We start from the raw sequence: 12,965 nt of genomic DNA on the forward strand, positions 1-12,965 counted from the left end.
ACCTGCAGCTCCTTTAGCAAATCACCTGTAATGGCTACATGGACACACAGTCTTCACTGTATTCAGCATAACCGCACTACTTGTATATATTGCACACACCATGGACACATAGCAGCTCTACTCATATTGAGTTTTATTCCATTTCTATTCCATTTATTATTATGTAACCTTATTTTCATAACCTCAATTTTGTGATTTTTGTGTTTTTGTGATTTTTGTGATTCTTGTGAGCTCGCGGAAGAGACATTTCATTGCCAGCAACTACTGCTGCACGCTGTATTGTTGTGCATTTGATAAATAAACTTTGATTTGATTTTGATTTGTACATGTAGTGCAACATAAAACTTAAACACAAAACTGTGACAAAGGTTACAATTAAGATCAAGCTATTCAGCCTGTCTCACTTGTTTGGCTGAAACGGACAATTGCTGTTGGCGGAGGTGACAGCGGTTAAAATGTAGATATTCGTAGCAGCCTTGCTTTGGTCTCAAAATGAGCACACATGGCTTATGTTCTGCTTTGTGAAGCCTATCAATGGCGCAGTAACCCAGTGTGAGGTAAGACCGTGCCGAACAGCATGAAGTCATCCCATGTTTCTTTCAGGGCTTCCTAGCAATCATGTTGATGAACGGTCGTCTGGAAGTGCACATGAACGCAGCAGATGGGGCTCATATTAAAAAGGCCGTGGTCAAGCCAAAGACGGGGACCTTCAGCAATGGGGAAGAGCATTCCCTTATTCTGTCTCGCTCCAAGAGGTAGAAGCAAAACCGAAGACCATTTTTCTTGTGATGTCCTTGAAATCCTCTTACACATGTGATTGTCATACATGACTTATTACTGAGACATTTTGTAGTAAAATAACTATGAATTAGGTAACACAAATATGAATGGCTAAGTTTCACAGGGGATATGCAAAGTAAAACACTAAAGACCAGATTCATAACGTATTTGCCAATATGCTAAATTTACATGATTAATACAAAAATGAAATAATGAACTTGTAAATATCAGGTAACTCTTCCAAGGTGTGTCTCGTTACAGTTAATTTGTAACAATTCAATTTGATTTTGTCATACAGTATTAGAAGTTTCTTTCAGTCATTTCAGAGAAGTTTAATTTAGCATTGTCCACATTAAGGTTCTTGACACAAGAATCAACAATACGTGATTATCTCCCAAATTCTGAGAATTAAAAATCACATTTTGGAAGACTCTGATTGTCACTCAGAGGGGGGGAGAAAACACTTTTCATCTTGTATAGGAACTTTTATTTTTTTTAACCTCACTCTGTTTGGCTGCTTGTGTCTCATTCTATCGACAAGTTAAAATAGGGAATTCAATGTAAAAACCATTTGGACGTCGATCACCATTGAAGTATTATAATAATAATAATAAAGCACCTGTCCAAGACTGCCGAAGTGCATTCTCTCCCCTTACCTGTGCACATGCTTGTCCGGCAGGGCGGTGACAGTGCAGGTGGACGACGACAGCAAGGAGGAGATGAGGCTGGGACCAGCGGCAGATCGCAGCTCCCTCACTCTCTCCAAGTTCTACGTCGGGGGGATCCCTCCAGGAGAGGGGGCGGGCTTTCTCACGACCACCAGATCTTTCTACGGCTGCATCCAGAACTTGGCCTTCAATATGGAGTGAGTTCGTAGCTGGAGGGTGTTTATTATTCAATACCGCGGCTCGATTTGTTTGCGCCATTCCCACTGTCGTTCCTTTGATTTTAATGGGAGTGTTGAGCTGAGCTGCGCTACGTCAATCGCAGCATTTTTTTCTACACCCTTTTCTTTGAGCCTGCAAGAACACGGTGATGGGGTTCCTCTTGGGTTCGGAGGCAGGGCAGAGTTAAGCAAGCCATGTGTCTGTTTGTGGTGTCTGTTGTGGTCCAGGCTCCTGGACCTGTCCCGCGCGGTGAGGTATCAGAACGTGGACATGGACAGCTGCCTGCTGGAGGAGAGGCCCCAGCCTGTGGCCGCCCACGAGGAGGAGGATCTGGGGGGCGAGCCTGTGGCCCCGCCCACGGCGGCCGGGCCAGTCACCGTCACTACCGCGGCACAGACCTCCCAGAGCCCGGGCCCAGCTGAGGTACCGTCCAGCTCGCAGAGGGGTCGCTCCTGCTGTTCCCCAACAGAGACCCGTTTCTGTACAGCTGCGTGCTGTTGTATGATCTTAAGAAAACAAACCGTGGTAGTCCGAGATCTTAGGAGAAGATACAGTGGTTGAAAAATAGTTTTACACCTTTATGTTCAAGTTAAGAGATGAAATCAACCTCAATTCAAGTGGGGCTAAGCTGCAGACATGGTATGCTGAGTATTTATGGCACAGTTGGGGTTTTGGAAATGTTTTAAATTCTTTAAAAATTGCTGGTGTAGAGGGACAGTCCTTGAAATCAGGACTGGTTGATCTGATAATGAAATGAAGCCTGTTCTCAGTTCCTCAGTTTTCTCTTGCTTTTGTTGTTGCTGTTGGCTGACCTCAGTGTACAGAGGAAGGACTGCCAGAGATTGTCCCTGAGGCCCACCAGTTCGGTCTTTCCAAAAACAGCCACATGATATTGCCCATCAGTCGCAGTGAAGTAAGGAAAAGGTGAGTATTTCATTCAGTCTCTTCTATGCAGATTCAGAAGAGGCATCACTTCATGGCAAAACTGGATTACAGCTGAGGGTCAAATTAAGATTTTTATGCAGGCCCCGGGTTTCTTATTTCCTTTAGAAGATTATAAAGCTTAGTAAACATCTGCAGCTTTTCCTTCATTTATAGAATCATGAAGACACTACTTTCTCCTCTGATGAAGTATTGAAGCATGAGTTAATTTTACACTCCGCTTGCAGCGCCTGCTTCTGAAATGATGGAAAATGAATTGCAAAATGCTGGCAAAGCTTTATTTTTCATGAGGGCAGCATTTCAAGTTTAGACCTCAGATCAGTAGGACTTGATACAGGATGAGAATTCTTATTGTATATTATTCTGTATGTTATTTCTAAACCATACAGAAAATTGAAGTATGAAAACATGCTTCTCATTTAGGTTTACCATCCAGCTTTCCCTGCGCACGGTGGCCTCGAGTGGCCTGGTGTATTACATGGCCAACTCCAACCAGGTTGATTACACAGCCTTGCAGTTGGTGGACGGGCGCCTGTTCTTCACCTGTGACCCTGGCAAGACTTTAGCCGTGGCCACGCACCCCCATGACGTCCGTGATGGCCAGTGGCACACAGTGAGTACACAGGGAGGCAGCTGGGCAGGTTCACACCCTTGCGTCTGCATGGTGACAACGTGCCTTCAGTGCGGCACGATGAAACAGATGAACAATCGAGAATGGTTAACGTATGAGAGAAAGGCATTTGGTCTGTCTAGCTCATTTGGTTGTTGTGACTCCATTGATGAGGGGATCTGGTCCAGCTGTTTCAAATTTCAGCAGTTGAAATCGATGCACTTTGCAAATAAACCAGGGCTCTCCCTATCCATGCCACATCCACGTCTGCGCTTTTTGCCGACTACCGTCACTATTGACTTAACAATTACAATATAGTAGTAGATGTATACATACACAGAGACAAGCAAGTTATCCATTGTCTTGCATTTTGAAGCCCTCTTTTTTGTTAACTGTTGCTAGAAGAGTTTCCTTTAGCTCCTAATGCTAAAGACAAGTTCCTTTTTTTTGCAGATTAAGACTGAATTTGCTAAGAAGAGTGTGAGAATCAGTATAGATGGGAAGGAGTCTCTGTCAGTGGAGGCTGTGGGAACTGGGAATTATCTTGATGTGGAAGGAAAGCTGTACCTGGGTGGCCTTCCAGTAGGCTACGTTGCCAAGAAGATTGGAAATGTAAGTACACTGTCACTATTTAAATACCCTCTGGTACAAATCATCTGTGCACATTTACCTTCATTATAATTGTGATGTACTCTACCTACAGTGCAGTCTGTTACACGAACAAATAGGCATGAACGCAAATACAAAAACTGCTCAACTAACTTTAATTCGCTACACTTTACAAAGATGAAAAATACCTTGACTTTAGCAGTCAAGTCAAATGGAGACGGGAAGCTGAGATGCAGGCTGTTCTATTTCTTTCTAGTTTTACTTTTTAATTTAAAAGTTTGAAAGGTTACCAGCAGGTTGGATAACATTATATTCACACAAGGAAGTAATTGTTCTGTCATCAGTTATGTAAGGAATTTCAAAGAGACCAGGGATTGAGGTTATAAAGAACTACAGTATGTATTAGACAGCTTGAGTTGTCAAACCGATGTGTTGCTGGGGAAAGAGGTAGGAACTCGTTGATATGTACCTTCTTTCATTCACACAGGTGACACACAGTGTTCCAGCCTGTATACGCAAGGTGATGTTGAACAATAATCTCTTGGACACAAAGAGCCCTGCCTCGGTTCATGCTCTTGGCTCCTGCTACACTGGAGCCCAAGAGGGCACATACTTTGAAGGAACTGGATTTGCAGCGTTAGGTAAGGTATTGGGTCATCACCAGCAAGATTCTCTTTGTGTTTCTCTTTTGCTAACGGCCCATTCTCTTGAGCTTTTTGTTACACACAGAGCCCCGAGCAAAAACCCAAAACATTGAGTGGGTGGAGTAAAGGAGTCACTTGCACAACACAATTTTCAGGATAACAAATTATTCAGGCAACAGTTAAACATGAAATGGATCAGAACACTGTTTCACTAAATTCCCAAAAAGTGTGATAGCCGTTCATCTGTACTGTGTGTATCATGAAAAATATCTGCTGGTTAAAAGTTTCTCTTTTATTAGTCTTCAACTTTGTGGTTTCTAAACATGAGTGCTGTGAGTATTATATCTCCCTAGTGAATGCATTCTTTTTCTAAAGACGTTTTATAGACTTTGCCACCTGGTTCATTTTATTTTACTCCTGAAATGATTGGTAAACCTACTGTATGTACAATCTCTTGGGTGACAGGAAACATTAAAAACTTGGAATGTTTTCAAGCATTCCCATCAGATGACAAGGTCCGTATTTTAAATGCAATTATTTCAAGACGAAATGCAAAGTAGAAGAAATATTTGTTTATCTAATGGACATATATCATTGTAACAATAAGAGTGCTAGAGGACACATGGGATGCATTGTAAAACCTAAAATAATAGTTCAATAAAATGATTTCGGGTTTTGTAGTTGTTTAGAAACCTAGCCTCTTGAAGCACAATTAAGTGTAAAGGTCATGTAATGACATGAAATCATGGGCATAGCCAGGCTCAGAAAAGAAAGGCAGTTCGGTACAAGATAAAACAGGAGGCCGTGGCCTGACAATTTCCTCTGCCTCTACAGTGAAAGAAGGATACAAGGTACGCTCGGATTTGGCCGTGGCCCTCGAGTTCCGGACCCCAGTGCAGGACGGGGTCCTGCTGGGGATCAGCAGCGCAAAGGTGGATGCGATCGGGCTGGAGCTGGTCAAGGGCGAGGTCAGTCTCTGAGCCAGGAGGGGCAGCTCAGCCTCGGCGCTCTCGTCATGATCTCCCGCTGGCTTTGCCAACAGTGTTTCCAGTGAAGAGTCACCATCATTTTGTTTTCCTTTCTCAAGCTCGGTTTCCTATTGATATTTCTCGGAAATCGAGCGGAAACGTGGAGCTCGGAAAACCTGGTTAGATAGTCCAAAGAAGTTCAGTGAGGTCAACTCTTCAAATTCTGTACTAAAGAAAATGATATAATTGCTATGCACACAAAAGGAGAATATGAAACTGGAGAAGTCTATATTGACTTGAATAACTGTATGCATATATGGAAAGTATTCCTGTAATATGCAGTTGCATGGTTTGACAAACAATGGGCTTTTTTCAACAAGCTTGAAAATGACGCCAAATTCATTGAGTGTAGGGTATGGTTTCAATCACTGAAGATTAGGGTGTCAGTAAGGCTTCTTTGTGGGTATTATTGTGCTGCAATTCCGCTTTTTTGAAAGCAGATGGCAGTAGAACGTCTTGCACAATTCCAGAGGGAAAAGAAGGGAGTTGCCATCGCTGCTAAGAAATATAGGCTCAAGATGATATGATTCCAAGGTAGTGTTTGCTGCCTGGGTCCTGTGAGCCAACCCATTGTGGTGTGACATGGCAGACACTTTAAAAAATATTAATTAGAGGGTCCCAAAAAGATAAATCCCTGATTTATTACATATATAGTATACGCTATTGAGCAATTCAACTATATTATTTCAATTTACCCTTCTAAAAGGATTCTAAAAGAGGTTGCATTTCTGCAGGTTCTTTTCCACGTAAATAACGGCGCAGGGCGAATATCTGCCACCTACAAACCGAGTGGCTCCAGCACCCTCTGTGACGGGAAGTGGCATCATCTCCATGCTAACAAGACCAAGCACGGACTCATTTTGACAGTGGATGGGGTCACAGTCCAGACTGACAACCCACATTCTCAGTCTACCTCTGCAGACACCAATGACCCTGTATATGTTGGAGGTTTTCCTGGTGCGTATGGATTTTTTATTTTTTTTTACTTCTAGTTGTGCCTGAGCTGTACATGTTCCCACTGGCAGAATGTTGTTTTAGTTGCAGTTTAAAAGGTGTCTTTAGTGCCGTTTGTACTTTAACTTAAGACACTTTAGAAGAATAAGTTTGTGCTATACATTTGAGCGTAGATCTTGTACAACACAGAGTGCCTTTTACAATGATGTTACATGGGAGGGTTCTAAAACCTCATTTCTACATTGGGCGACTGTTAACAAGATTAAAAAATAAACACTCCGTGCTTACAGGACTCTGTATTCTGCTCTTGTATTACAGGTAATGTGAAGCAGAACTGCCTTACTATAAACACTCCATTTCGCGGCTGCATGAGGAATCTCAGGCTTGTCAAAGGGCACATCGCTGAGGCCTATGACTTCAGCACAGCTTTCGATCTGCGTGGTGTCTTTCCGCACTCCTGTCCAGGGCCTCAGCTCTGATGGCCCAGCCAGAGCCGTTAAACCAGAGCCTTTCCATTCTCCACTCGGGGTGCTCGTTGTGTTTTCTGAAGGGAATTATTTTTAAGGAGTTTCTTTCTAACGAAATAAACGTAAACTGCGTACCTCCCTGGAGCTTTACATTTGATATGTTTCTAAAGGCTTTGTGATCCATTATTCATGGGAATGTTTTGACTAGTAAAAGTCAGCGTGCTTTAAATCACTTGACTGTTCTACTTCGTTTTCAGAGAAAGGGTAAGGGCTTGTAAAGCTGCCGACCTCCACATAACGAAATGCGTTTGTTCTGTACTGGCTTGTACTGTTGTGCCCTTACAATGTATGAAAAAAAATAAACTTTTAAAAAAAAAAAACAAAATTCTCTTTCCCATCAGTAGTTTTTGCCTTCAAAGGGACTCCTGCAATAAAGTCAGAAGTACCTTGTAATTAAGACTTTGACAGCACTAGCAATCCCCTTAGCCTTCCCTGCCATCTCTTGCCCCTGTGCATCATGGACCTGAGCATCACATACACTGCAAACAAAGTCAAGACAGGACAGGCTCCACCTATTAGTGAAGAGGCTCTCAATGCGGCACCATTTCTTCAGCTGCTATGAGACCGGTCATATCCTTTTCTCCTGCTGCAGAGGCCCACGCTTCGCAAGCATATGAAGTGCTAGTAGCCTAGTCTAGAACAGTGTTCCAGAAAGGTGTAAAAAGGTACCAAGTGGTGATTTGTAGACAATGCAATTGATCGTTTAAAGGCCATTGGTGTTCATTTGATTCACGCTGTGCTGAACCTATACCCTGTGCACCTGTGACATGTCAAATGATGAAGGGATGGAAGACGGGCAGTTCAGAAGATATTCAATGAAGAAATTTCTTTCTTCTCCTGGGTGGAAGGGCAGGGAGTGATGCTGTGAGGTGTGGAAAAAAATCATAACTGACCATGTTATCCAACTGAGTTGGGTGGGCATGTAACAAAAAAAACATGCATTTCTAAAGTTAAGAGGAGGAAGAAATAAAAATGAAAAACATTTTTTTTTAGATCCAATGACATCAATACGAACCCAGATTGGGAAAACAAGAACGGAGAAGCCTGGCCCAGTTTAACATCTTCCTGTTTGACCTTCCAAGTTATTTTACTGGGGAGAGTCTGGAAATCAGGCAATAGTGGAAAAAGTGGAACGCAGACTGCCCATTGGGTAATGCGGCATTTAGGAAGACAAGACTTTTAACCCAGGTAATGGAATGTGCACTATATATCAGTCAAGACCAGTGCCTCACTTTCAAGTTAAGATAAATACACTTAAATTCTGACATGCAAATCTTTAGTTCTGCTGTGTAAATATTGACAATGGTGAGATTATACACAGGTCTCCAATGTCAATGTCATTCATTCTCTGTATGAACAGTCTTACATGGAACTTCTTACTATAACAACACCAAGAAGAGAGAGATGTCAGGTGTGTAATTTAATCTTGACATTATTGTATGTAATGTACAGTATTTAAAGTGAAGCAACACATTTTTTTGATAGCAAAGAACAATGCTAGTCATACTGGAGCTACAGTAGATGGGCCTGACACTGTTGAACAGTAAAAACAAAAATTTTAATGCATATTTTAAAATGGATTTCTAAGACAATAACCTCGCTTTGCATAATTAAAACGATATAAATAACACGACATTTCGGCCGTGGAGCCTGAAGAAGGCTCACACCTGAAGAAGGCTCCACAGCTGAAATGTGTTTTCTTTCTTCTCTCCAGCAGGGAATAAACCTATTACTTGTTCCTTTGCAGCCTATGCATGCTGACGCAGCTACCCACCTAAACTATTAAAACGATATAGCTGACATTAATGTAATGAAATCGATAGTCTTTTTAATTATTAAGTTTGTCTTTGATGCTACTATGGCATAATCTACTAAGAGGCATTACAACTTTTAACTCAGAAAAGGGTTTAATTTAAAGTTCCACTCAGTCATTTTATATGGATAAGTAAGGGAGGCCTAAGTACTTAATGACAGACTCAGGTCTATAATTGTATAATTTCTTTTTCCATTTCCACTGGAAACTAAACTAAAAAATAAATAGAATGGTACTATTTTGGAGATGAATTGAGCAACACAGTGAGCATGAATACATCTACCAAATAAAAGGTATTAGTGTCTCGGAGTTATTTTTATGTGTAGCAGAGCTGTGTACTGGGTTAAAACAGGGGTTAAGAAAACAGAAACCGTCTATTTCTTGATGTGAGGTCAAAGAGATGTTTATAGTTAAGGGGTTTAAAGGACAAGATACACATTGGGAAATATGACCTCTCAGTGTTCACATTCACACTCGATAAAATCTAAGCCTTTTCTCATCAGATGGGTTTGAAAAAAATTGCCAATAACAGCTTCAGGAGACACATACTGTAAAAGACAGCATCTTAGATTTCATTGCAAATTCATACTGTATGTAGCTACTATGTGCTGTTTCAGACTGACAAAGCGAATACGACACAGTGCGAAGATACATCAGTGCTTTTATAGACAGCTGTTATTAGCTGTAAGAGATTATACAAGGCAGATAGGAGAGCAAACACAAATCTCAGCAACAACTGTTATGCACATTCACTCACAGCTTCAACCTTCTGCCCTCAAAGGAAACCCAGTTTTGAGGGATGTTTCAGACCATTTGAAAATATCTAATATAATCTTCTGTTTGATAGATTTTAAAATGTGATGCTCTTCTTTGAACAAAATTACTGTGAGTCTTTATTTATGATACTGATGAGGTTTCTGACTCACTTCATCTTTGTCTTAAATAGTCTTGCTCAGCAAAATCCTCCTAATGTTGTCGCCCATCCATGTTGCCACTTGAAACGTTTGACAAAAACATCAGAAATGAGGTTGTAAATCCCTTTCCTTTCAAGAAAACGAGTCTATGCCTTCTCTGAAACTGCCTTCAAGACTGGGCTCCTTTTGAGGGAAAAACTGAAAGAAACTGCTGACCAGGAGACAAACTGATCCAAAATCATCTTCACACAGGAGGTTTGCCATAAACATGCCTTTAAAAAAACTTTCAGCTTATGGTAGAATCCAAAATACGTGGGATAAATTAGTGGTATAAATACAGTATGTACACATTTTTACATTGCATTTCATCGGCATTGTCAGTGAAAATGGCTCTTCGGCAGGCCTGTTCCTCATTTCTCAAGGAGGAAACCAAGCAGGTCACAGTTATGCAGTGTGGGCCGGTTTGGCACATGACCGACAGGGGTCTGTTCGTCAGTTTGTTGGCCACAGTATTGTAAAGCTAATCCTGATCTGGGGGAAACAAAACCTCCTCTCGGGCCACGAGGTTCAGTTCCCATCCACAGGTTTCCCAGTGGTTTGCTCCCTTGATTTTGTCCTCTGAGGCTCAAAGTAAAACAGTCGCAAGAGTTGATGCCACCCGTTCTTCATGTGCTTGAGGGAGCCACAGAGCACCTGTCCAGGTCAGGGATACCATGAACAGCTAGACTTCAGTTCAAAGTTCAAAGTGGCATCGGTTCCATTGCTTTAATTCCTCGAAACTGTGGCATGTTGACGGTCCAATGCTCCAGCAGGGGGCAGTAGGTAATATGGGTTTTTTTGTTAGGGGAGGGGTTTGAATTGCCAGTTTCTGCTTTTTCCACCCTGTTACCTTCAGGTTGTTCTTGGTTTAAAGACCCAATCACAGCTGGGATTCACCCGGTATAAGTCTAGGAGGTAAGTGTCCGGGTCCAAACATCGCTCACCTGAGAAATACATTACAGTGCTTTTAGACTCTTGCGACTAATCTCTCTTTTACTTTATAATCATGTACTGTAAAACAGGCTGGGCCAACTCCGGCCCAGAAAGGCGAGTGTGTCTGTAGGTTTTCAATTCAACTGAAATGGATTAATTGGATAAACTTACCACCTTCTTACAGCTCTTCCAATATCAGAACATGAAAGAGCCTAGAAAACGTCCAGACACACCAGCTCATCGGGAAAGGAATTGGAATCGATTTGGTTTCAAGCTGTCGTATTTGTGATTTCTGACTTAAAAATGGCCCCCAAGACGTTTTTTTCTTTTTGCTGTCTGATAAATAAACATTCTGGGCCCCTGAATTCAAAACTTAAAAGTTCAGTCCCATTGGAGATGTCAGCACCTAACTGTTTTGAATATTAGGTGTGTCTTTTAAAGTCGTCACTTTTGAGAACACTCTTTTTTTTTAATAAGAGCAACTCGGAGCACTAAATCAAAAAGCAAAGGGCTGAACGGGCTGAGTTTTATCCAGGAAGGGAAGATGAACGCACATCTCACCTACCTATATTCCCGCCCACTTCGTACAGAAACTGCTTCTGCCACCTGCTAGAGCTACGAGTTCCGTTGCTGAAAAAAAAAGACAGAGAATGAGAATGAACGAGACATAACTGAAGTTCATTCTTTTTAATATTTCAACTATGCAGCTCAGAACGTCTAACTTATTAACTCGTAGCTCATTAAGTGTAACTTATTAACTTTGATCTATCAACCTGTTCCTGTTCTGTTTTTATGACGGTCAATCCAGTGCCTTTGTAAACTGGCAGTCCTGAAGATGAAAGCCTAATTGTTTCCAACAACCACATAACACTTCATTGGTTGCTCTCCCATTTGGTATTCTGTTATTATTTATGCAGTATATTTTCTCAGTAGACACCGTTATCAAGGGCAATGTACTGTACAATACATTTGAAAGAACATGACAACAAGGCAAGCACAAGCTGGAAGTGCAAGGCAAGTGCTGCACTACACAACACTAAATGATTTAAGACAGGGTACAGAGGGCGGATACAAAGCAGTGATGAAAAGAGCTTGATTCAGTTATTACAGCGAAGTGCAATAGGCAGATCCCATAAACAGCTCCAGAGGTGCCAATAGTAATGCAGCGCAACGTGAGATGTGGTTGAAGAATGCAGCTGAGAGTACATTCTAAAGAGAGGGGTCTCTAAAAGGTAGTCAGGGACTGAGCAGTCCTGATTTCTGTAGGGCTCAGAACAGACAGGGAGTGCAGCATGTCAGTCAGAAAGATAGAAGCAGGACGGGCAAGAGAGGTGCTAGGAGGAGATAAGAGACTGATGGTAGAAAGGAATAGAGGTTTTGAGTGAGGTGGACGTGAGACAGTGATGTATACATCAATAGGGAGAGATCGGAGGGACAGGAGTAATGGAGATGCATGAGAAAAGACAAGGCAAGCCGCAGATTCCAGAGTTGAAGTGGACGGTTATCTTTGGCATGAAAGGCCGCCCAAGAGGAAGGAACGATAGTTTTGATGGTTAAGTGCCAGTGCCTGGACGAGAAATGTTTAGTGTATTTGGTAAGAAAGGGATGGATTTAGCAAATTTGGCTTATTAAGAAGCAGCAGATGAGTGAAAGAATGTGTCGGGAACAGAACAGGGATGGGCAGACACTTTCAACGAGGTTGTTGGCAGAGGTGGAGAGATGGTGGAGGAGGCACAGGGGCAGGAAAGCAGAGAAGAGGAAGGGAAGAAGGGGAGGTTAGACTTCAAGAGTTTAGGATGGTGGATATGCATCCGCTTGGGAATGGCAGGGAGACAGACAGATATGGATCTCAGTATCAGAGGGGGAAAAAGAGGACATTATGAACATCATTAAATATAAAAATGTATCAGTGAAATTTGGGCAGAGAGCATTAGGGAACCCAGAACAGAGCCTTAGTTGATACCAGTGGAGAGAGAGAGCCGGGGACCGAGTGCGAGCCAGGAGACAGGTATGCAGGATGAGTGTGGTAGAAAGGGAAGCAGCTGAGAGCAGTGACATAAAGCACGTGCTGACAGGGGAACTGAGTGACAAGGGCTGCAGACATGGTCTGAAGAATCAACACGGAGGAGAAGGAGGGACTATAAGCCACAGTAAGTGAACAGCATCAGAAGCAGAAGCAGGGTCAGTTCAGTGTGCCAAGCAGGAGGCAGACTAGAGAGGGTCAATCAGTGAGTACAGTAAGTGAACAGCATCAGAAGCAGGGTCAGTTCAGTGTGCCAAGCAGG

The 12,965-nt window shown here is 42.3% G+C and overlaps 2 protein-coding genes across 8 annotated transcripts in view; one reads left to right on the plus strand and one right to left on the minus strand.

Annotated features, from left to right (window-relative positions):
• The window catches only part of lama1 (laminin, alpha 1), a 65,067-nt gene extending 57,761 nt beyond the window's left edge, over positions 1-7,306 (plus strand). The window contains exons 54-63 of the mRNA XM_088919048.1: positions 604-755; positions 1,460-1,645; positions 1,895-2,090; positions 2,485-2,591; positions 3,033-3,222; positions 3,673-3,831; positions 4,316-4,469; positions 5,307-5,440; positions 6,235-6,457; positions 6,773-7,306. Of these exons, the coding sequence (XP_088775174.1) occupies positions 604-755; positions 1,460-1,645; positions 1,895-2,090; positions 2,485-2,591; positions 3,033-3,222; positions 3,673-3,831; positions 4,316-4,469; positions 5,307-5,440; positions 6,235-6,457; positions 6,773-6,933 (1,662 nt within the window). The 3' untranslated portion in view covers positions 6,934-7,306. The remainder of the gene's footprint in view (positions 1-603; positions 756-1,459; positions 1,646-1,894; positions 2,091-2,484; positions 2,592-3,032; positions 3,223-3,672; positions 3,832-4,315; positions 4,470-5,306; positions 5,441-6,234; positions 6,458-6,772) is intronic.
• Positions 7,307-9,438: 2,132 nt separating this feature from the next.
• Positions 9,439-12,965, minus strand: part of arhgap28 (Rho GTPase activating protein 28) — a 53,616-nt gene continuing 50,089 nt past the window's right edge. For all 7 annotated transcript variants that reach the window (XM_088918837.1, XM_088918838.1, XM_088918843.1 and 4 more), the window contains 2 exons: positions 11,246-11,310; positions 9,439-10,691 (listed from right to left, as the gene is read on the minus strand). In XM_088918837.1, the coding sequence (XP_088774963.1) occupies positions 10,600-10,691; positions 11,246-11,310 (157 nt within the window). In that variant the 3' untranslated portion in view covers positions 9,439-10,599. The remainder of the gene's footprint in view (positions 10,692-11,245; positions 11,311-12,965) is intronic.

Source organism: Atractosteus spatula, chromosome 6, assembly GCF_055471065.1.
Source record: "Atractosteus spatula isolate fAtrSpa1 chromosome 6, fAtrSpa1.hap1, whole genome shotgun sequence".
In the NCBI taxonomy this organism is placed as follows: Eukaryota; Metazoa; Chordata; class Actinopteri; order Semionotiformes; family Lepisosteidae; genus Atractosteus; species Atractosteus spatula.